We start from the raw sequence: 25,002 nt of genomic DNA on the forward strand, positions 1-25,002 counted from the left end.
ATCTTAGGAACCAGACTTCCTTCACTGTGCTGTAAATTACTGCCTGACAGCCAAGGGAAGAGCAGAGGCATATTCCCTTACAGGAAAAGGATATGACCCTCCTTTGGTACCTTTCAAACTCAGGCTAACATTGATATAGTCCAAAGAAACTTACGAAATCGTCAGTGGAGTGCACTTGTACTCATCTGGAGGTCAGTGCATATCATTTGCCTTGGCGCATCGGCCTTCAACATAAAACAGTATATAATATCACTGAGCCGGAAGAAGTATGAATATACAGCACAGAGCTTGTCTGCTGCCAGTTCTGCAAATTCTCTTCAGCCATCCTTATACACTAATGAAAAAAAGTTCTGGAAAGCCAAGACATTGACTCTTATTTTGTTTTAGTTGTTCAAAATTAAAAATTATTCAAACACGGCCATGCTATGCCATACTTGAACTTGAAATGACTTGAACATTTTTGGGTTAATTAAGTGCCATAATTAACCTTTCTCTGATTGCAAGGTTCTACTCTAGTGTGCTGGCTCTCAGCATAAAATTTGCCTTCCTAGTTGGATTGCTTGTTTAGTTGAGAAAATGTAAGTGTAAAATTAAATTAGGAAATGATCTAAATAAATGGGCATCAATGGGCAGAGAAACCAAACTGACTGGGGCAGATAATTTAACTTTTGGGTCATGGACCCAGCGTGCTTCCGCCCTCCCACTCAATTACTGGGTAAAGTTTTCTGCTGCCTGAGACCACCAGTTGCCTGTCCTTGGATAGTGCTGCTGCTTCAAATGCGGGGTCCTGGGTGTAATTTTCCACTTGGGGGATTGGCTCCTAACATTCTGGCATGGTCTAGCAAATGTCCCTCTCAGTGCACCCAACAACACACATAGAATGGCTTTGGCCATGCCTCACTGCAATTTCACTGCTTGACAAATTACATTTCAGTGACAACCTTTGACAACAATTTTATCATCACATTTATACCACCTATCTGGCACTCCGAGAAAAAGGCCAGGTGGCTGACAAGTGCTGGAAAACTGTGCCTAATGTGCAATTAACTCTTACATGTCGCCATTAAATTCTGGATACTTGCCTCCACTTATTAACACCCAGCTGGTATTATGGCAGCTTGCAAGTCTCAAAAGCACAGGAAGAAAACGACATACATCTTGGCCTCTGGGTCTGAAGGTTTATTCATAATCTACTCTCTAATCCTATTGTCACCAGAGTAGGAGTCTGTTTTCTTGTGTGGAGGAAGGAACCAATGCTTCTTAAACATAGGGGCAGAAAGGGCACTTGTCATTGGTTTTAATGTTTCTGCCATAGCTCCTTTGAAATAAGCCCATACTCTAGATTTGTAGTCAACATTAGCTCCCTCCTAATAATAACCTACCCTGAATGGAAAACAAACTCAGTTCTGAAAGGCATTCTTGAAAAATGCAGTAAACAGCCCACAGTATTAACCATCAGATTGCTCCAAATAAAAGGACTTGAAACATGAGAAAGAAAGCCATAATCAGACTATGAAGGGAAGCAGAGTGAAGAAGGAATGTTTTGGTTATATTTCTATTTCATTTCATTATGCTTGAACCAGGTTAAAGGTGGCATGGGCTCTGTGAGCCAAATTATCAGCCTGAAAACTTGGAAGTCTGCAGAAATTTGTGCTCCCCATTGGGTTTCATAAGAAGTCTGTCAGTGTAGCAGAAGTGCAGCTAGCAACATGCATGCACAGTAGGAAATGGTGATTCTTGTTTAAGCCCATGGCAAAACTGGATATGGGGCTTCCATGAATGAATGTGGATGCTTCTGGTAGAGATGCTAGCATACGTGGAAGATGTGCCCAAATTTTTGTTTGTTGACTTTTCATCTAAAAATTCATTGACTTAACAGATCAGTCTTGTTTTTCTCCCCAAAATTGCTACCCGACCTGCTGAGCATTTACACCATTTTCTGTTGATTTTTCAAACTTCCAGCCTCTTCAGTTTTTTTGTAACATAAAAATCTATTTTTTTAAATAGAGAATAGATTAAAGCTGCACGATTCCAGTAGAGTGCCACTAATGGTAGAATTTATTTATGGCTCCAATCTGGAAGCTGACAATAATAATCAAGGGAAGCACGATACCATTGGTGGTGCTGGAGAGATGAAGGAAAAGGATGCTGAGTATGGGCTGAATAAAAATCCTTGGATCAAAAACCTATTTGCTGTTCCTGTGCCATAATCTCCTCAGTCCCTTTTATTACACTGCATCACTTCCATGAATAAGTTCATACAATACTAGATGCTGTGAGCGAACATGCTGCACTAGATGCCTCAGAACATAAGAATGGCAGGGACAGGGTAAGTATGTTCTAACTTCCAGTGAAGGACACACAAAAATGCCAAAGGCTTTTTGGATGCTTGATTGTAGTAAAAATACCTGAAGAATATTATACCAACATACTAACAATAACATCAATCTTTGAGAATAATAGCATCTAACAGTTCTGACTCTGGAATGCATAGTTTTCCTTTGCAGGAATGAAAAGAAGGCATGAATTGTGGTTCCATTCATTGTAGACATGAATGGAATGCATTGCAGCTCTATTGAAACCTCTAAAACTTTCTACCCTAGTTCAGAAGCATATTACCTCCATACAATAAAACAGACTCCTACTCTGGTGGAATAGGATTAGAAAGTAGATTGTGTACCAGCTTTCAGACATGATCCTTCTGTGCTTTAAAGATCTATAAGCTACCATTGCCACCAGTCAGTTGGCTGATCATTAAAGACAAAGATCCAGAATTACTTTTCCTATTTGAAATCTTCAAATTTCAAAGTGTACCAAAAGGATTTCTTCACCTAAATTTCTGAAGTAGATCACCAAACAACCATATCAAAGTATTATTTTGCTGGTTCATTTACGGTTCAATTTTTTAAGATTGAGGAATTAAAAGTTACTGAGCCTTACCTTACATTTCATTTTAGAGGATGTTTTATATGCAAGAATTATAATCACAATAACAACAAAAGATAAGAATAATTTTACTCCATACATGGAAATATATGAGCTTGCAACTGTTGGCCAGAAGGAAGTAAAATCTTGAAATCAGTTAAGTAGAATGAGCCAAAGACAATGGAAGCAGACAAACCAAATGTTTTTGTTCTTGCCATGTGGTCAAAGGAATGGAGGCTGCCATTTTGTGAGACTGTTCTTGTGGTCACCATTTTGTGAACTGGTTCTTACTCTGGGATAGCTTGATCAGAACAATTGAAAGAGGACACAGTGAGGTTCCTGCTAATGATCTGCTAAACTTGAGATCATTTCCAAATAAGAAGCTGTTTATCTGGATAGGTAGAAATGGCAGGCTTGTAGAAAGAACAGCCTGTGACCCTGTTGCAGCCTGAGCCTGGTGTTTGGCTGACCTGGCTAAAGTGGTTTGAACTGATCTGATTCAGAGAGAACAAAGGAAGTTACATGAAACACAAGTCTGGTAGAAGAGCAATATGGAAATGCTGCTTGTAGCCTTTGGCCAGATCCAACGAGAATCAATGAGCCTGAGCCAACAAAATCAAACACAACATTTCAATCTGATAAGAAAAAGGATAAGAATAGAGGATTTTGGGTGCGGAAGCAGTGAAAACTCTGGGAGACCAACTATCACGGAATGGACGACCCCACGTCAGAAACTTGGAGATTATATCGGGATCAAGAGGAACACCTGGCAACGTGAACTCCTATTCCCAGGTATTACTTGTTCTATTCTTTGACTGTTCAGGGAGGGTCAGAGAAAACCGAGTGGGTGTGCATACAGATATTTAGTTTTGTATGACTTGCATGTTTATTGTTAATGGAACCAGTAAAGGTATTTGTCAGTTAATACAGATTCTCTGTGCCTAATCTATTATTATTGTTGAAGGTAGTTACAAGCAACACAACAAAGCGGCAGGCCATTCAGCTCAAAAAAACGAGGTCAACGTTTTCCTTGTGCTTGAATAAATGTTCCCAATATTTACCAACAAGGCAACCCTCACGTTACAGCCCTTACAGAATTCACAAGTCACCACTAAGTATTTGATGTTCATATAAAATTTGCTCTCATAGAATTCATGTGGAAAAGAAAGTAAATAATTCAACAAAAAGTATTCCTTCCAACTCACATTTCTTGATGAATGTACAGATGACGTGCAAAATCGCAATACGGGCCATTTTCTATAAGTGTAACCCTGCCCCCCCACCCCTCCCAGTACTGCAGTGTCATTTGTATTATGTTCCTACATCCATTCATTCTTTTCCCTTCATTTGACTATTCAATCAATATGAGTTTTAATGTAGCTTCTGCTTCAATCACTAACCTTAGAAATGGAGTATAAAGCTTCACAACTCACAATTCTCTCTGTAAAGATGTTTTCTCTTGCTTTGAGTGTATTTTTCCTACATTTAATGCAATGCCCCCACCATTCTAAATTTCTTAACTATATGAAGCAGTCTGCTTCTGTCCGCTCTGCCCATCTTTTTATAATTATAAATGCTACCATCCTCTCATGCCACTTGGTTCCATTGTCCCCCTTTATCCTCATAGCCTTGCAAGTATATTTACCTCAAGTGCACATCTCGTTTCCTTTTACAATCATCTCCACTTCTACCAGCCTTGTAGGTAGTAAGTTCAACAACATCACCACTGACGGTTTAAAGAAGCTCTTCCTCACTTCTCTCCATTACCTCTTGTCTAAAAGCTTAAATCTGTGTCCCCAGTCATTGTAGAAACAGCTACTGGGGACAGCTGTTCTTATCCAAACCTGTTATAATTTTATACACCTCTCTTATAGCTGCTTTTAACTTCCTTCATTTGAAGGAAAACAGTCCAGCTTTTCCAACCTAACCTTGTAGAAAATATCCCTCATCTCTGGATCAAAGGAGTGCAGGAACCAGGGCTCTGGAATTCAGAACCTGGGGCTCCAATGAGTGAAGGGAGTGCAGGAACAGAGGCCCAGTGAAGGGGAAAGGAGCAGGGGAAACTGCGGCCCTGATGATAGGGAAGGAGTGCAGGAAACGTGGCCACAGTGAGTGGAAAAGGAACACAGGAAACATCACCTGGTGAGCCATATGTTCAACCGTTGGAATTTTCTTATTGAATACAAATGTCTGAAAATTTTAAACATTAAAAACACATTTGCACACTCATATTCAATTAACAAATAAATAAACTACCTTGTTTCCAACATCTGATTTTTTCCCATTGAATGGGGACTACTGTCCTTACACAGGTTTATCCTGGTGCAGACTCAGTAGCAGGCCTCCCTGTCTGACAGTTTAATAGCTTGCAAATAATCAGCTTCCATGTTGTACTCTACAAAGAGTGCAATACAGGAGCAGCCACCACCAGCCATGGAAACTGGGTCTTCAGAAGGACACTGCAGTAAGAGCCAATATGAGGGCCACCATCCTGCCTTCAGTCTCTGGTAGCGTCTCTAAATCCTGCTACCTCTCCAAAGTTTTAAAATCATCAAAACTATTTCAACAAACCATTGTTTTTTTTTAATGCCTCTCACAAAGACTTGCTGCATGATCTCTTCCACTTTGGGAGTAATTTTAGACTTTTGTGTGCTTAAAGCATTTCATGAGTGAGCATTGTTTTTGAATGTGTATTAAATTCCTCACACAGTACATAAATTAATCCTTATCAAAATTTTTATAAGGAATTTTTTTTGAGTTATGTTGGTCTTATTCCCTCATCTTTAAACTCCAGGAAGAAAATTTGTAATATACATAAAAGACACTATCAGATTAGTATATTCATGTTGCTTTTCCTTAAAGGTAACAACAGTAAAAAAATAAGATTCTTGGCAGAAAAGATCGAATTCATCTTCTTGAAAAATAATCCAAACTCACACCAAGCAAAGTTGACTCTGCACAAGTGCAATCAAACCAGCTCAATTCCAATTGGCTCAGCATTTTGGCAAGGGCTTACAATCATCTCTGCAGACATTGGAACACTGCAAGTCTGCTACATCTGCCAGTAATCTGTACCTTCTGTTCTTTATTGATAAAATCATGTCAAAAGCAGTAGCCTAAAAAAAACCCAGTTTTTGAAATGTACTAAGCTAGTTGTAAAAAAAGGCCACAACTATGTATTTACTAGAAACCACAACTGTTACTCATTCAATGAACATTACTTCCAATATACAGTACATCTTTAAAATAAGTTAAATAAAATACATCTAAAAACATGTACTAACTATAGAGGTAAATTATATTTTTATGAAAGTAAACCACCTTTAAATTTCTATCCTAGGCCCAGAGCTTGTTTATTCATAGAACCTGTCAATGCTGCTAAAGTCCATAAGGTCATCCAATTTTCAGATTTTCCTTTACATACATTGCTATAATTTTCCTTTGATAGCAAATATCACATCATAGAATGGTGCAGTAAAGATGAAGGGTATTCAGTGCATCAGATCTGCACTGGTTCTTTCAAAGAACAATCTAGTCAATCCCTCTGCCCTTCAACTTCCCTACATTTTTCCCCATATTTTAGCAATGTTTCATTAAGTATTTATCCAATTCCTTGTTTGCACCTATTATTGAGTCTGTATCCATCACCCTATCAATGAGTGCATTTGCTTTTGTCACCTCAGATTCATCAGTTTAGTCACCTTTAATACAGATCTTCTGATTATCAACCCTTAAGGCGCTCGAAATGTTTTTCTTTTTCTCCACACAAGGGATGCTCAAGCTGTCACCCTATGACCCAAGGCAACTCCTGGCATGGCCCATTGAAGAGAAATTAAGGTTCCACCATACCATTGTGCACGTGGATCAAGATCTCCTCCCTCTGCAACTGCACCCAACTGCAGAGAGTGAATTATCATGAAGAGATGAAGTTGGGGAGAAAATCACAGGGTGACTAGAGGGAAAATTGAGGCAAATAATTGGATTAGGTTAGGAAGATAGGAAGAGGAAGATAAAAGTGATCAAAGAGGTAAAGCTGTGCTTAAAAATTAGCCACTGTCTCCTAAACACATGACCTCTACTACCAACGTGGCAGCAGGTGCATGAGAATGCGAGCAACTCTTAAGACCCCTCTCAAGATCTACAAAGTCCTGACTTGGAAATATATAGCTGTTCTTCCATTGTCAGTGTGTCCAAGTCATGGAACTCACTACCCAATAACAATGTGGGTGTACCACCGGCAAATTGACTGGAATCAAGATGACTCGCCATAACATTCTCAGGCTGATATGAGGTGGGCAATAAATTCTAGCCTTACCATGGATGCCCACACCTTGTACATGAAGTTTTTTTCCTAATCCTTAGAGATATTAAAACGGTTCACAGAGTGAATTAGTTCAATTACCCGAGGAATAGGTGGAAAACAATATTCTGGATTTTCTAATTCAATTTGCTACCTTCTTAATATGTTGATATTTCTAACTACAATGCATGAGCGGCAAAAATATGCATATATCCTATGCATTTTACATGAAGTGATTCATAAACAAAGTAGGAGGAAGAGCCATTTACCTATTCCTGATGGTGCTGTGGATGACTGGTTTGAAATGGAGGAAAGACTTTTAAATCTGATGTGACCTAATGCATCCATAATTGACCAAGGAACAATTTGTTGACCTGGCTCCATCTCAAAGACTGAGAATCATTTAAAAAACATAAATGTCAATGAGGCCAAAAAATCAAAGTGTGGGGTGATCATTCTGAAAACTGGATATTTTGCAAAACAGAGGATGTGCAAAGATTCCAAACATCTCAGCTGACACAAAGCCTCAAATTCCACAAACCTCATTTTAGTTAACCAGCCTTTTAAAATACATTCCTAAATCCATTTTGCCAATGTCCTCTGCATTCCCCAAGGAAGCTCCCCATTCTGTCTGGAGTGATGAATGCTGATTTCTTTGCCAATTGAGACTCTAAGTTAGAGATATATTTATAAACCATAGTTGTCTTACTTGAATGTGTCTCTCTGAACATGTGTGGGAGGAAGAGATGGGGATCTATCCACTCGTCTATGTGGAAGGATGGGGAAGGACATGTCTCTCTGTAAGTGCTGGGGAGGAGAAAAGGGACTTCTCCCTGGTTCTGACTGTGAGGGGAAGGGACAAGTCTGCCTGCCTGTCTTTGAAGATGGTGTTGGTAATGGTGAGGGGAAATGGGGTGTGGGTGGTGGGAATAGAAACCTTGTACTGATTGGTCATAGTATTGCAGCTAAAGGCAGTACAGCAAGTGAAGATTGTAGAGCTCTCCTTTTCACAATTTATTTTCAGGTTATAAGATCTCTTCCTACTTTGCTTCATTTTATAGCAGGACTTCTTCTTGGAGCTAATTTCTGTCATCACCTCCTTCTAGGTATGTATAGTTGTTGCTGTTGACTGTTTCCTGGCTCCGCTAGCAAAAAGGACCTCCCTCTTGTTATGGATCTCCTCCAGGATAGTGAGGTCTCTGTCTAGAAAGCAGTAGGCCAACTCCCTTCACTCTGCTTCCTCTTTTTCTGCTACTTTGTTTAAAACAATAATTTCCAGGATTCTTCCCAGAAGATTAAAAAGAATGTTTCTTTACCTACAAATCAGTTCTAATAATCACCCTTTCATCATGTAATTCAAATCTGTATACTTGAAACTAAAGTTAAATCACTGGAGCCAATGCTTTTTCATTAAGGCAAATAACAAAGAATGGAAAAGTAATAAACTGACTTCATCTGTATTCTTACTCACTTGAGCTGCTGTGGTATGATCTGTTACTGGTGCAAGCTGTACATATTGTACCTGGATGTCACTTCCCTGGAGTGGTGATCCATCTACTCCACTGGTTGGGTGTTCAGCAGAAGCTACTGCAATTAACTGTGCACCTTGCAACACCTACAAAATACAAATATATTACTTATTAACAGATTACATTAACATATTTAACTTAATATAATTTCAGGCTAGTCTTCATCTAATGACTCTTGTTGAAGTAGTAGATCAGTACAATGAAAGAAAAAGAGAATTTGAATGTTACAAACGAAAGTGCCTTAAGTCAATGTTCACCAAATGGAAAACACACTACATGAAGATGGTTTGATTGCTGGAGTTCAATCATTCCAGCCCCAGAACATCTTTGCAAGATTTCCTCAGTGCAATGCGCTAGGGCCATCCAACCTCTGCTGTTTCATCAATGATCTTCCTTCCATTATAAAGCCAAAATAGGGGACATACACTGAAAATGCAATGTTCAATTCTATTCACAACTCCTCAGCAAGTGAAACTGTCAGTGCCCACATGCAACAATGCCTAGACAGCATGCCACAAAAGAACCAAATGCTGGCCATCCCCAACAAAAGAGAATATAACCATCTGTCCTCATCATTCAATAGCATTATCATTGCAGAGCTGACACAATCAATATCCTAGGAGTCAGCATTAACCAGAAACTCTGTTGGACCAGCCACATAAATACCACAATTACAAGAGCAGTTCAGAGGCTGGGTATCCTACAGCGAGTGACTCACTGCCTGACATCCACTGCCTTTCCACCATCTACAATGTACAAGTTAAGAGTGTGATGGAACACTCTCCATTTAGCTGGATGAGTGTAGCCCCAACAATAGTAGAAAATATCAGCACCATCTAGGACATAGCAGCCCGCTCGACTGACGTCCTATCAACCACCCTAAACTTTCACTTCCTCCACAGGGGCTGTAGTATGTGCCATCTACAAAATGCAATGCAGTTACTCACACAGGCTACTCCAAAATCATGTCCCAACCTGACACCAGGAAGGACAAGGGCAGCCCATGCAGAGGAACACCACCACCTGCAGGTTCCCCTCCAAGTCATGCACCATCCTGACTAGGAAAGATATCTCCAGTTCTTTCTTATTGCTAGGTCTAAATCTAGGAACTTCCTGCCCAACAGCAGTGTGCAAGAACCTTCAATGGAATGATGCAGAAAGCTGCTCACTGCCACCTTAGCAAGGGCAAACAGGGATGGCCAGATCCTGAAAATGAATTAAATAGAATTGCTTCTCATAATTTGAGACGATGATATTGATTGGTTGCATAATATCGTAGTTCACATTATTGGTTGGGTTTGGAGAAGATAGATCTTGGAAGTACTGAGAGCCATTTATAAAATTCAAAAACTGGAATTAATTGATGAACGCTCACTTGAAGCAGTACTTGCTCAAAAGTTAACACAGATAAAGTGTAACAAATTTGTATCAAAAAATGCTCCATGTATTTCCCATCACTACATAGTTTACTTGTCAAAGTAACAGTAAATTGAACAACAGTTTCTTTTTATCCATGTCTCTAATTACCAGCACTGAAAATAATGTTACCTGGTATAATCTTTGTCTCTGCCTATTACAGATGTTTCCTTTGTACTCCCTACCCCCCCCCCCCCTCTCTGCAACTTACTACACACTCATTTTCTAATTTTTTCCTGTTGTGATGGAGGAATATTGACCTGAAACATTAACTGTCTACCACCACAGATGTTATTTGACCTCTTGAGTGCTTTCAGCATTTTCTGGATTTCTTTTAGATTTTCTAGCTTCTGCTGTTTTTTTGCTTTAAGAAATGTGATTCGCTGACTAGTAAGTACATGAGAGTGATATGAAAATGGAGTTGTGCAGTGTGAATCCTGCTTTAGAGAGAGGTCTCCTCTAAGTTCTTCATGTTATAGTGGTGTTCAGCTCTGGTGAGTGAACAGCACTCAGGGGTGAGATGCCCATTAAGAAAATAGCCCTTAATCCCCCATTTTCAAGGAGATTATTGTGGCCCCTGAAAGCTGATAGGCAGCTGTGAGGAAATTGTTTGAGCTCCTGGGATATTTGGCATTGACCATAAGGAATCTCCTTGAGGGTTAATCACAACCTGAATACTGCATGAATGGAAGACCTTGGAAAATGCTGGGTGGTGAATGGGAGCCCAAGTCACACTTATGTCCAGGCCATAGAGAGATGAACCTTGGAGATCCTGATAAAGAGGCTGAATGCCTGTCCTACTCTGCTTCATCTTTTGCAGCTTCATGTTATAATGGGACACAATGATTTGAATATGATTGCTAACCTTGTAAAAAAAAAAGGTGCTTGGGTTATTTTATATCATTTAAATGTACTTAATCATTTTTTAGTATTTTAATGTGTTTTACATCAAATATATTTTTTTACAATTTAATGATTTTTTAAAAAATATCTGTACAGGTCTGTAAACATTTTATCATTATAAGGAGCTCTGCAAATAGGATATGAAATGCAACAGCACAGATTTCTCTACAAAACTGATAAGCAAAGTTCTAACTTTAAACAGCCCTTGCTTCTTATATAATGATGCATAATGTGGCTTTGACATTCATACAATCAGTGATAATTGCTCAAGCTATGAAAGATCATTTCTGATGGAAGCCTTTGTGACCAATCCATTAAAAGGTCAAGGATCAGGTTCAGTTTATAAAAGCTTGCATTTTCTATGAAGGAGCCAAACCTTCTGCATTCTTATGGTATAGGAGACCTGGCATCTGTGCTTCAATGAGTTGTCTCATTGAAGTACAACTTTCTGTTACGAAGTTTTAAAACGGTGCTTACGTTATAATGCCAAGCCACATAATGCATTACTGCATTTCTTTTGTGTATCTTCACTTAATGTTCTGCCAGAATTTTCCATTTCACAATGATTGTTAGGGAAGTGTTTCATTCAGTATAAAACATTATTTAGAACTAGTACTTTTCCAACATAAAAATCCTTTTATTTACAGCAATGTAAATTGAAAACTTTTTTCAATTTACATTGTTGAAAATTACTGCAGTATTTATAAATGCTGGTGCCACCTCATTGTGCTAGCTTTCCACTTGGGCTTCTAATGGTTCAACCACTTTGTCAAAGTGCTCTCTCTAAGTGTGCTACCTGGCCGCTGGAAGGCTGTTCCTTATCTGGAGTGAGAAAGCAGGTGCCCATGCTGGATGTTCATGATGGGCTTCTGCTCTGTAAGGAACATCTTCTGATTCCCAATTTTGAAAAGAAACTGAAGGAAATCTGGGTGCAAGAACCAGGCAAAGGCGTTATCTGAGAACTGATGATGAGAGAAGAAATCATCCAAGCAAGGAGCAGGAGTAGGTCACTCCATCTTCAAACCTGCTGCACCATTTAATAAAACCATGGCTGATCTGATTATAACCTCAACTCTGTGTTCCTGTCTCCCCATGGCAATCTTTACTCATTTGCTTATCAATTATCTATCTACCTCTACCTGGTGAAGAGAAGTTCCAAAGACTCATTAACCCTCAGAGATAAATGTTGCCTCATCCGTGTCTTAAATGGGCACCCTTTTATTTTCAAATAGTAACTCCTGGTTCTAAATTCTCCCACAAGAGAAACAGCTTTTCCATACCTACCCTGTCAAGATCCATCCGAATTTTATACATTTCAATCAAGGCACCTCTCACTCCTCTAAACACAAGCGGATACGTGCTGCCAGTCCAACCTTTCATCAAGAGAACACTTGCCCATTCCAAGTATTAATCTAGTAAACCTTCTCTGAACATATTCCAACACATCAACATCCTTCCTTAAATAAGGAGATCAATACTCCAGTACAGTCAATACAATACCCAAAGAGTGGTTTACCAATGATCAATATATCTGAAGTGCAACTCCTTAACTGTGTATTCAGCTCCTCTAGAAATAAACAGTGATATTGTGTTACCTTTCCTCGTTGTTGTACATTGTGGCTTCTTGTACCCAAGTTGTTCCAAAAAGCCCACATTATCACTGAACTTATGAAGTTCAGTGTTAACGTTCAATGTTAACTCCATTGTTGGAGTGGACAGTGTTAGAGTGGGGAGCTGAGGCTTTGGCTAGAAAGGCTTCGGCATGAAGAGGCGGAGTTGGTGAACGGAGGGTTCTGGTAGGTTCTCCTTCTTTCTCTGTTATTTGTAATTTTCTTTGTATAGAACAGTGGGAATGGCAGTCAGGGCAAAAGTATGCTCCTCCTGTAGGATGTGGAAATCAGGGAGACCTTCACCTGCAGGAAGTGTGTTCAGCTGCAGCTCCTTACAGACCACATTAGGGAGCTGGAGCTGCAGTTGGATAACTCCGGTTGCTTGGGAAGCTGAGGAGATGATAGATAGGAGTTACCAGGAGGCAGTTACGTCTAGGGTGCAGGATGTAGGTAGTTGGGTGACTGTTAGGGGAGGGAAAAGGAATAGGCAGTTGGTACAGGATACCCCGGTGACTGTTTCCCTGGATAACACGTATATTGCTTTGGATGCTTAGATGCTGTTGAGGGGGGGGGGGGGGGATGAATCACCAGTGGAGAGCCACAGCAGCCAGGGTCTGGCCTCTGTGGCTCTGAGAGGAAGGGGTTTGGGGGTGGGGAAGGGGACTGCGATAGTCATAGGGGATTTGTTGGTTAGGGGGTCAGACAGGAGATTCTGTGGACAAGAACGTGATTCCCAGATGGTATGTTGCCTCCTAGGTGCCAGGGTCAGGGACGTCTCAGATCGAATGCACAGCATTCTTAAGGGGGAGGATGAGGAACCAGAAATCTTGGTGCACATTGGCACCAACGACATAGGTAAGGTAGGGGATGAGGTCCTGAAGAGAAAGTATTGGGAGTTAGGAAGGAAGCTAAAAAGCAAGACCTCAAGGGCAGTAATTTCTGGATTGCTGCCTGTGCCACGTGCCAGGGAGGGAAAGAATAGGAAGATACAGCAGACTAATGAATGGCTGAAGAGTTGGTGCAGGGGGCAGGGGTTCAGATTTGTGGATCATTGGGATCTCTTCTGGGGTAGGTATGACTTGTACAAAAGGGATGGGTTACACCTGAACTGAAGAGAGACCAGTGTCCTTGCGGGCAGGTGTGCTAGAGCAGATGGGGAGGATTTCAACTAGGTTGGCAGGGGGAATGGGAACCAGAGTGTTAGATTAGAAGATGGATCAGTTGGAGGAGAAGTAGATGTGATGTGTACAGAGAAGATGAGGAAGGATAGGTGAGGGACGGGGCATAAGTGCAATCAGTGAGATGGGTTGAAACATGTTTAATGCGAGAAGTGTTAAGAATGAGGGTGATGAACTTAGAGCATGGATCAGTACATGGCATGAGATGCTGTGGCCATTACAGAGACTTGGCTGTCACAAGGGCAGGAGTGGCTGCTTGAGGTTCAGGGGTTTGGATGTTTCAAAAGGGATAGGGAAGGGGGTTGAAAGGGTGGGGGGGTGGTTGGCATTGCTAATCAGGGATAATATCACAGCTGTAGGAAGGGAGGATCAGAGAAACATTATCTATTGAGTCAGTGTGGGTGGAAGTCAGAAACAAGAAGGGAGCAATCACTCTATTGGGACTATTCTATAGGCCCCCAAATAGCCACCGGGACACTGAGGAGTAGATAAGTAGACAGATTTTGGAAAGGTTCAAAAATGACAGGGTTGTTGTCATGGGAGACTTCAACTTCCCTAATATTGACTGGCACCTTCTGAGTGCAAAAGGTTTAGATGGGGCAGAATTTGTTAGGTGCGTCCAGGAAGGATTCCTGACACAGTATGTGGAGAGGCCAACAAGAGGAGAGGCCGTGCTGGATCTGGTATTAGGCAATGAACCTGGTCAGGGGAAAGACTTCTTGGTGGGAGATCCTTTCAGGGATAGTGACCACAACTCCCTGACCTTTAGCATAGTCATGGACAAAGATAGGAGCAGACATTATGGGAAAACATTGAACTGGGGGAGGCCAAATTACGATGGTATTAGGCAAGAACTTGGGTGTGTAAACTGGGAACAGATGTTCTCTGGTAAATTCACTGCAGAAATGTGGAGACTGTTTCGGGACCACTTACATGGGGTTCTAGATAGGTTTGTCCTGCTGAGACAAGAAAAGGATGGTAGGGTGAAGGAACCATGATTAACAAGAGAGATGGAAGGTTTATTCAAGAGGGAGAAGGAAGCGTATTTAAGGTTTAGGAAGCAAATATCAGATAGGGCTCTTAAGAGTTATAAGGTAACCAGGAAGGAGCTTAAAAAGGGACATAGGAGAGCTAGAAGGGGACATGAGAATGCCTTGGCAAGTAGGGTTAAGGAAAACCCTAAGACATTCTACATCTATGTGAGGAACAAGAGGATGGCTAGGGTGAGGGTAGGACCGCTCAGGGATAAGGGAGGAAAAATGTGCCTGGAGGTGAAGGAGATAGGGGAGGTCCTAAATGAATATTTTGCTTCAGTGTTCACCAGGGAGAGGGACTTAGGCAAATGTGTTGGAGCATATCAAGGTTAAGAAAGAAGCAGTGTTGGAGCCACAAGAAAGCATTAGATTAGTTAAGTCCTTGGGGTCGGACAGAATATACCCCAGGTTACTATGGGAAGGAAGTGAGGGAAGAGATTGCTGGAGCATTAATGATGATCCTTGAGTCCTCCCTGGCCACAGGAGTGGTACAGGAGGATTGGAGAATGGCAAACATTGTTCCATTATTCAAGAAAGGTAAAAAGGGATAATCCCAGGAATTATAGACCAGTGAGTCTTACATCAGTGGTGGGAAAACTATTGGAGAAGATTCTTAGGGATAGGATTTATGAGCATTTGGAGAAGCATAGCCTTATTAAGGATAGTCAACATGGCTTTGTGAAGGGCAGATCATGCTTCATGAGCCTAATCGAGTTTTTTGAGGAAGTGACAAGACAAAATGATGAAGGTAGTGCAGTGGATGTGGTATATATGGATTTTAGCAAGGCCTTTGACAAAGTTCCCCATGGTAGGCTCATTCAGAAAGTCCTGAGGTATGAGATCCACGGATTTGAAATTGGCTTGCCCACAGAAGGCAGAGGGTGGTTGTAGAAGGAGGGTATTCAACCTGGAGGTTGGTGATTAGTGGTGTTCCACAGAGTTCTGTTCTGGGACCCCTGGTCTTTGTGATTTTTATAACTGATTTGGATGAGGAAGTGGAAGGATGGGTCGGTAAGTTTGCAGCTGACACAAAGGTTGGTGGTGTAGTAGTGAAGAAGGTTGTCGTAGGTTCCAACAGGATCTAGACAGGATGCAGAGCTGGGCGGAGAAGTGTGAAGTGATACACTTTGGAAGGACGAACTTGAAGGCAGAGTACATGGTTAATGGCAGGATTCTTAGCAGTGTGGAGGAACAGATAGATCTTGGGATCCAAGTACATAGATCCCTCAAAGTTGCCAAACAAGTGGCTAGGGCGGTTAAGAAGGTGTATGGTGTGCAAGCCTTCAGTAGCTGGGGGTTGAGTTCAAGAGCCGAGAGGTAATGTTGCAGCTCTGTAAGACTCCAGTTAGACCACACTTGGAATATTGTGTTCAGTTCTGGTCACCACATTATAGGAAGGACATGGAAGCTTTGGAGAGGGTGCAGAGGAGATTTACAAGGATGCCACCTGGGTTGGAGAGCATTTCTTTTGAGGAGAGATTGAGCGAGCTAGGGCTTTTCTCTTTGGATCGACAAAGGATGAGAGGAGACTTGATAGAGGTACAGTATATAAGATTATGAGAGGCACAGACAGAGTGGACAGCCAGCATCTTTTCCCCAAGGTGGCAATGACCAATACTAGCGGTCACCTGTTTAACGTGCGTGGAGGAAAGTACAGGGGAGATGTCAGAGGTAGGTTTTTTTTTTACACAGAGAGTGGTGGGTGCCTGGAATGCATGGCCAGGAGTGGTGGTAGGGACCAACACAATAGGGTCATTTAAGAGACTATTAGATAGGCACATGGACGAAAGAAAAATAGAGGATTATGGGAGGTGAAGTAGAGAGGGGGATAGATTGAATAAGGATAACGTTTATATAGGTCGGCACAACATCATGGGCCGAAGAGCCCATACTGTGCTGTACTGTTCTACGTTCAAGAATATTTTAGTTGGAACAAGCTTGCTTTTTTTTTATCCATCTGACAGTGTTACCGTTTCAAGACCTTAATAACAGGCAATCAGATATAGGATACTACTCTCATACTAAAATATTTCAAGTTTATTTTAATTAATCAAGTAGGTATTTCAGTCCAGATTTTAAACTAGATATGGGTACAATGTACACAAGCACTGAAGCTTATGGAGCACATTTATACTGCAAATTATTGCTGGTCTGACAGACCTGAATAGTCAAACTTCCATTTCATAAATATTCATTCCCAAACAAGTCTAAATGAAGTACTTGGCTGACAGGTGAGAGCTAGAAGTCAAGACAGTAGAAAGCTACAGCCTATGACACTCAGGACTGGTTTCTGCCAATTGAATAAGTGATACAGTTCCGGACCAAACCACTTGGCAAGAGAGGAGCCGAGATATTGGGTCCAAAAGAGTACTTCTGTCCCTTCTGCTCCACAAAGACTTAACCGGCTTGTACCTCCTCTGATCCTGACAGATCTAACTTTATAGGGATCTGTAATACCACCCCTCATTGATACTACTGGACACCAATCATTGTATTGAAACACAAGATCTGAATCATGGGTTAGGCATCCTGTTCAAGGACACCAAATGTCATCTACACCAAGGCCTAATTCTGCCTTCACTTAACAGCTACATGAATTATACAGCTGTAAGGAACAGAAAGGAATTAATGTAATTTTCATCCAATTCCAATTATAGAACTCACAATTTTTATAAAACTGCCTTTCCAGTTAAAACTTACTGACATCTTTGACTTATTATATTATTATGTATGTGCATATTCTCCATATAGAACTAACTAAAAATAGACAATAAAATATTATTTGGTCATTGTTATCATTTTATTCGCAAGTTAGAGAAAGCTCTGAATTTATTACAAGTACTGATTGTGGAGCAATCCCTGGGCTATAAATTCTTCAACTCTGGGAAAAATGTGTAATGTGTGTCTAAGTAAGGAGGCCATTGTCAGTTATGTTTAAAGTTCCCAGGCATAAAAAAAAGTCAATCACAATATGGAAGGTTTGGCCTAGATTCAGGAGGTTCAGAGGCATTGAGTTAGGAATACAATTGAATGGCAATGGGCATTCAGACACATGATCAGGTTGTGGTGAGGCCTGATGTGGGATGGGAATGAAAAGGCAAAATTGGCAAACTAATGGCATTCTGTGATGAGAGGCTGGCCAGTGATGGGAGAGTGCCGAAGTCTGGGATGTGGTTGTATTTGCTGTCAGGATAGCATTTGGGGGAGGGAGTGAGAGAATGGGTTGGCCAAAGAGGCAAGCTATAGCCCCACTGACATGGTCATTGAGGGAGAGATGAAAGAAAATTCATGGAAAATAGTTAAAGGAAGTTCTACTTGCAACACAACAAGATGGTAGATGCCTCAGATTCCACAACAATGGACCAGGTTGGTCCCTTTCAACTAATGCAAAGCAGAATCAACCCTCCAGTTATGGCTTGCCTTGATATGAGTGGTGCTCCACCTTGATTACTGAAATTAGTTCTGTATTCATGAGATTTCTTCAATACAACATCTTTTAGAAGGGTTAATGGATTGCCATATAATATTTTACAAGTTCTGGTGGTTTAAAAGTTAACTAGGATCTAAAACCAGACAAAATATATCATACTCTATTTGTCAAGATATTCTACAAAAGGAATTCTTTGGATATAGATGTAATGTTATCAAGCTGACAGTGCCAATTACATTAGAGTTTTCACAGACTGTAACAAGAAACAATTTTTAATCAATTGTTTAGACATTACTGGACAGGAAGCAAAGAGTGGAAATAAACAGATCTTGCTCATTTTGGCAGGCTGTGACTCATGGTACCACAGGGATTGTTACTCAGGCCCCTTGCTATTCATGATCTATATCAACAATTTGGCCAAGATGACAAAATGTCACATTTCCAAGTTTGTAGATGATACAGAATCAGGTGCAATAGTGAGTAGGGAGGAGAAAGTAAAGAGGATTTAAGGTGATATAGATAAGCTGCATGAGTGGGAAAGAACATGGCAGATGTAATACAATGTGAAGTTATCCACTTTGATACAGAAGACAGAAAAGTAAGGTATTTTTTAAATGGTGAGTAATGGTATATACTGATACACAAGTCTTTGAAGGCCAACTTAGAAATGGATTTGAGTACGGGGTAAAGACTCCTTATTGCAATTGCACAGGGCCTTGATAAGACTGCGCCCGGACTTTGGTGTCAAGTTTTGGTCTCCTGATATAAAAAGTAAATACTTACATTGAGGGAGTGCAGTGAAGATTCATTCAACTGGTTCCATGGCTGGCAGGTTTGCTGTATGAGGAGAAATTGAATAGACAATGCCTATATATGTTGGAGTTTGGAAGAATGAGAGGGGACATCATTGAAACATACAACATTTTTCTACAGCTGGACAGGCTGGATGTAGAGAGGACATTTCTTCTGGCTTAGAACCAGGGATCACAGCCTCAGGATAAGAGAAAGACCATTTAGGATTGATATAAGGGGAAATTGCTTCACGTAGAGGGTGGTGAATCTTTAAATTCACTACCCATGAGGGATGTGGTGGCCTGGTCATTAAATTTATTCAAAACAGAGATCAAGAAGTTTCTGGATATTAAGGGAAACAAGAAATATACTTGTCTACATGTACTGCACTTTCTCTGTAACCGCACACTGTTTTCTTTTTACTCCCTTGATGTAATTATGTATGGCATGATCTGACTGAATGGCACTGAGAAGGTTTTCACTGTATCCCAGTAAATGTGACAATAATAAACTAATACAAATACTGGGACATGGAATTGAAATAGCAGACCACATGTAATCTTGATAAATGGCAAAGCAGACTTGAATGGCCTATTCCTGCTCCGATTTCTTTTGTTCCTATTACAGAGCTAAATAAAGATGGGAACATATGCAAAAGCCCAAATCATGAAGAAAGACAAGAATATAGTAAATGAATTGAACTATCATAAACTTTTCCAAAAAAATGTCCATTTTAATTCTGTAATCATTATACTCTTTAATTGGTATTTGGTTTATTATTGTCACATAAACTGAGGTACAGTGAAAAGCTTTTATTTGCATGCTATCTAAGCAGATCATTCCAGACACAAATACATTAAGGTAGTACAAAAGCAAAAAAACAGAATGCAGAATATAATGTTACAGTTACAGAGAAAGGTAGACAACTAAAGTGTAAGAGCCATGACGAGGTAGATCAAGAATTCATCTATAGTGTATAAGAGTTCAAGAGTCTAATAGGAGCGGGATAAAAACTGTTCTTGAGTCTGGTGGTACACGTTATAGAGTTATAGTCACAGAGTCATACAGCATGGAAACAGGCCCTTTGGCCCAACTCGTTGATGTCAACTGTGTTGCCCAGAAAGCTCATCCCATCTGCCTGCATTTGGCCCATAGCCCTCTAAACCTCTCCTATCCATGTACTTATCTAGATAGCTTTTCAATGATGCTAATGTGCCTGCCTTAACCACTATTTCTGGCAGCTCATTCCAAATACGCACCACCCTTTGCATGAAGAAGCTGCTCCTGATGTCCCTTTTAAATCTCTTGCCTTTGATCTTAAACCTATGACCTCTTGTTTTTAGCACCCCCTCCCTGAGAAAAAGACTATGTGCTTTGACCCTGTCCATGACCCTCATGATCTTACATACCTCTATCAGGTCCTCAGCTGAAGTAATACATGCAGTCTGGTTACTACACTAATAGGAAAGATGTGATTGTGATTGTGCTAGAGAGTGTGCAGAGGAGATTCCCCAGTATGTTGCCTATCCTCAGTATGAGGCATCAAGTCAAGCTATCAGCAAACAGGTTCCAGAGCCAGAAAGGGCCAGGTAAGCAATTTTTTAAATGTTGTGAAGAATTGCTCTGGATCTACTGAATCACAGATTCCTAAAGCTGTAACTACACCTTTGGATACGATGCTATATTGCCTGAGATCCCGGTCCTCTAATTTGTCTCCATGTTACCTTCGCTTCAGGGAGGATAACTCTGGCAACTTTTAAATAAAGGCTTCTAAGTTAAGATTGCACTAGCACCATGACAGTGGCAACCCCAAATTCCTGCTCCAGCCTAGATCCAGGCTTTGCAGATCAGACACATTTAGTCTAAATTAGTAAAGTTCAATCAAAATTTAAAATCCACATTTTGGCAAAACCTGATCGATAAGGATGTTCATAGATACTCTAGAACAGAGGTTTTTAACCTGTGGTCCGCGGACCCCTGGCAAGCCAAGAAAAGAATGGAAAAGCGGCCTGTTACAAAGACGTAGCTTACTTGCTTGCTCCAGTTTTCCACTATTCAGAAAATCGACCATATCTATTCTATCTGTTATAGGCGACAATCTTAGAGATTTAGACGGTGTTCCCTCCTGGTAAGCTGCTGCTTAATATTCAGTTTGTGTAGCCAGAATAGTCAGTAGTGTTCAATACTCACTACTATTGTGCACTGTAGTGTTAGCAAGACTGAGTGACGTTGTTGGTGTGCCTTAATAATATTGCTAACTTACTGTGCATTTACGCCACAGTGACGTCACTGTTAAACGAAAAGTGCCCAAGCGTGTAAATTTTAGATTAGTTTTGATAAGTTTGTTTATCAGTAATAGTAATTAAACTGTCCAGCGTGTATTGCTGACTATGGAGAAATTTCTGAAGAGAAAAGCTGACCGGAAACCGGAAGGTTCTGAGCGGCAAAAGGAGCTGTACCTCAAGCAGAAAGGCAAAATGACAGCCTGCGCCACTGTAAATGACAAGGCTCTTCGCGCATCATATTTGGTAGCATTATGAATAGCATGTTCCAGAAAGCCTCACACAATTGGAGAAGAGCTTATACTGCCTGCAGCAGTAGATATGTGCGAAGTTGTACTGGGAAAAGAATCCAGTCAAAAATTGACAGCCATTCCACTGTCTGATGACACAGTAAGCAGAAGAATTGGTGATATGGGGGAAGATATACAGACCCAGCTGACAGCATGTCTCCAGCAAGTCAGATTTGCGATTCAGCTCGATGAAAGTACTGATGTTGCCAGTGCTGCGCAGTTTTTGGTTTATGTTCGATATTGCTAGGAAGAAGAGGCTTTGGAAGATTTTTTGTTTTGCAAGGCGCTCCCAGGGCGTACAACCGGTGAAGAACTTTTCCCGTGTGCCTGACACTTTTTTTGTACAATCGGCATTAGCGTGGACACAGTGTATTGGAGTATGCACGGATGGTGCTGCCGCAATGAAGGGATGGAAGTCGGGTCTAGTCGCACGAGTGAAAGAAGTAGCTCCACATGTAGCAGCAACCCACTGCATGATTCAGTGAGGCTTTGGCTGCAAAGGATATGGATGAAAATCTTGCGGATGTGTTTTCCACGTGCATTAAAATCGTTAACTTTATCAAAGCCAGGCTGCTCAATCATCGTTTGTTTGAAAACATATGCTGTGAAATGGAAGCCGAGCATAAGCATTTGTTGCTACATACAGAAGTCAGATGGCTGTCACGAGGCCGCGTTGTGCAACGTGTATATGAATTGCGAGATGAACTGCTCATTTTTCTAAATGAGCATAACGGATCATTGGTACAGTTCTTGACAGATGAGACGTGGGTTGCAAGATTAGCTTATCTTGCAGATATTTTCAACATTTTGAACAGCTTCAATCTATTATTGCAAGGACCTGGCTCAAATGTTCTGAAAACGCATGACAAAATCAATGCCTTCCAGAAAAAACTCCGTATCTGGAAGTGAAGATGTGAGCAAGGCATCTATGATATGTTTCCATTGCTGGCTGACTTTCTGACAGTGAACGAGACTAAGACAGAGGCCATTGCGAGCAGCGTTTTGAACCATATTCAACAGCTGTCACGTTATTTCCATGAGTATTTCGGCGACGATGACACGAGCATGTTTGATTGGATTCGAAATCCATTTGAATGCATGTTTACTGATTTAACTGGACGTGAACAAGAAGAATTGGCTGAACTGTCATCTGACAGGACTTTGCGCTTGCAGTTCAACTGAATGTTACTGTTGTCATTCTGGATAGCATGTTCCCAGGAGTATCCACTGCTGTCCGGCAAAGCCATCAATATTCCGTTACCATTTGCAACCACTTACTTGTGCAAAATAGCATTTTCTGCAGTCACTGCCATGAAAACCAAATACAGATCAAGACTGAATATTGAGGATGACATACGTGTATGTTTGTTGCACATACCACCACTTGGACAAACTCTGCAGTGCAAAACAGGCACAACCTTCACATTGAACTGAACAGTGAAAGACACCGCTGGTAATTATCGGTGAATGAAATAGTCACTATTTCAAAAGGGCCTCTGTGCAGTAATTTAAGTGTTGTATGCATGAATTATCGATTGTTTGATTTTGTGGGCTTTGGGGGTCCGCCATCTAACAAGGGCATATTCTGGGGGGGCCACAGCATGAAAAATGTTGGAAACCACTGCTCTAGAACACCTGGTTTCGATCTTCTTAAATGTTTTTAATCAGACACTTTGGAATAGAGCTGAGAAAAAGCAATGGATTGGTTTTCTGGAAATAACAGTTGAAATTCTCCAGCTTTAACTGTTGGGGAGTCATCAGTTTCTAAATAAATGTAGATAACACTGCATGCTGTAACCAAAGCACTTAATAACAGAGATAAAATGTACAAAAATATAGGGAAGGAGTTGCAGACAGGGCAGCAATTGAACTCTCGACCCTGGTGTTACTGACAACATGTCATTCCATATTAGGAATAAATCAGATTTCAGACTTCAGACATGGATTAGCTAGTAAAAGAGCAATCTGGTTTTTGGACCTCACTCCTGACATCCCCCTTGCTTCCCGTCCCCCACCCACCTCCCTACCAGAATGCTTTAGTGGCAGCTTAAGTTTCTGCATTACTCTAACAATGATTAGCAAATGATAATCTGGCATGGAAGACAAAACTAGTTAGCCTTTGGAAATAGGTCTAGGGATGGCAATGTGCAATTAACCTCCATCCAAGTTTCCAGTGTAAACAAGTTTTGTGCTGCCTGCTAATTTACATGATGGCTGCATGCAGCGAGTGCTAAAAACAGTGTAGGGTGGCTGGATACCTCAGCAGTATTACTTAAAGCTAGCCCTCACTTCTGATATGGGAGATGTATTGAGACTGAAGCAGGAACTGGGGTGCACCCTTCAATTCATTTCAACATGATGTTGAAGAATAGAGCAACAAACAACAGAGTGCCCTCAATATTTTCTGATGTTGCATTAAAGGTCTTAATGCAGGAGCAGTAGTGATCTCCATCCCACTCGCTCTCTGACCTATCCGTCTATTGCCTTCTTTACTACTACAATGAGGTGCAATGCAAGCACTTTATCTTCCATCTGGACACTTTGCAGCCTTCTGGACAATACTGAATTATAGAATTTCAGGTTACTTGATTTGTCTGTATCAGTCATCCATCTGAGATATTAGCTCTGCTGCTTTATTGTTTTTCCCCCCCTTTTCTTGCCTTTGGGAGTGAAGGGCATTTTGCAGAGTAGGGGAACCTTTCAGTTCTGACAAAGAGTCTTCAACTTGAAACATCAGCTCTGTTTCTCTTCTCACAGGTGCAGCCTGACCTGCTGAGTACTTCCAGGATAGAAGCTGTCCTTGAGCTTGGTGATACGTGTTCTCAAGGTTTTCTATCTGCTTCCCGATGGAAAGAGGGAGTAAAGAGAATGACTGGGGTGGGAGGAGTCTTTGATGATGTTGACTGCTTTCCTGAGACAGCAGGAAGGGTAGACAGAGGCAAGGGAGGGGAAGCTAGTTTTCACGATAGACTGGGCTGCGTTCACAATCCTCTGCATTTTTTTTTGCAGCCTTGGGCAGAGCAGTTGCCATACCAAGCTCTGATGCATCTGGATAGGATGCTTTCTATGGTGCGTCTGTAAAAATTGGTGAGGGTCATCGGGGACATGCTGAATTTCCTTAGCCTTCTGAGGAAAGTAGAGGTGCTAGTGTGCTTTCTTGGCCATAGCATTTACGTGGCTGGACCAGGACAAATTATTGGTGATATTTACACCTAGGAACTTGAAGTTCTCAATCCTCTCCACCTCAACACCATTGATACAGACAGGGCTGTGTACTCTGCCCCGTTTCCTGAAGTCAGTGACCAGCTCTTTT

At 41.0% G+C, this 25,002-nt stretch overlaps 1 protein-coding gene across 1 annotated transcript in view; it reads right to left on the minus strand.

The window, feature by feature from the left end:
* Positions 1–25,002, minus strand: part of banp (BTG3 associated nuclear protein) — a 148,544-nt gene that overhangs the window by 2,415 nt on the left and 121,127 nt on the right. The window contains 2 exon segments of the mRNA XM_052028241.1: positions 8,697–8,840; positions 19,109–19,162. Of these exon segments, the coding sequence (XP_051884201.1) occupies positions 8,697–8,840; positions 19,109–19,162 (198 nt within the window).

This window comes from Pristis pectinata, chromosome 13 (genome assembly GCF_009764475.1).
Source record: "Pristis pectinata isolate sPriPec2 chromosome 13, sPriPec2.1.pri, whole genome shotgun sequence".
NCBI classification, from domain to species: Eukaryota; Metazoa; Chordata; class Chondrichthyes; order Rhinopristiformes; family Pristidae; genus Pristis; species Pristis pectinata.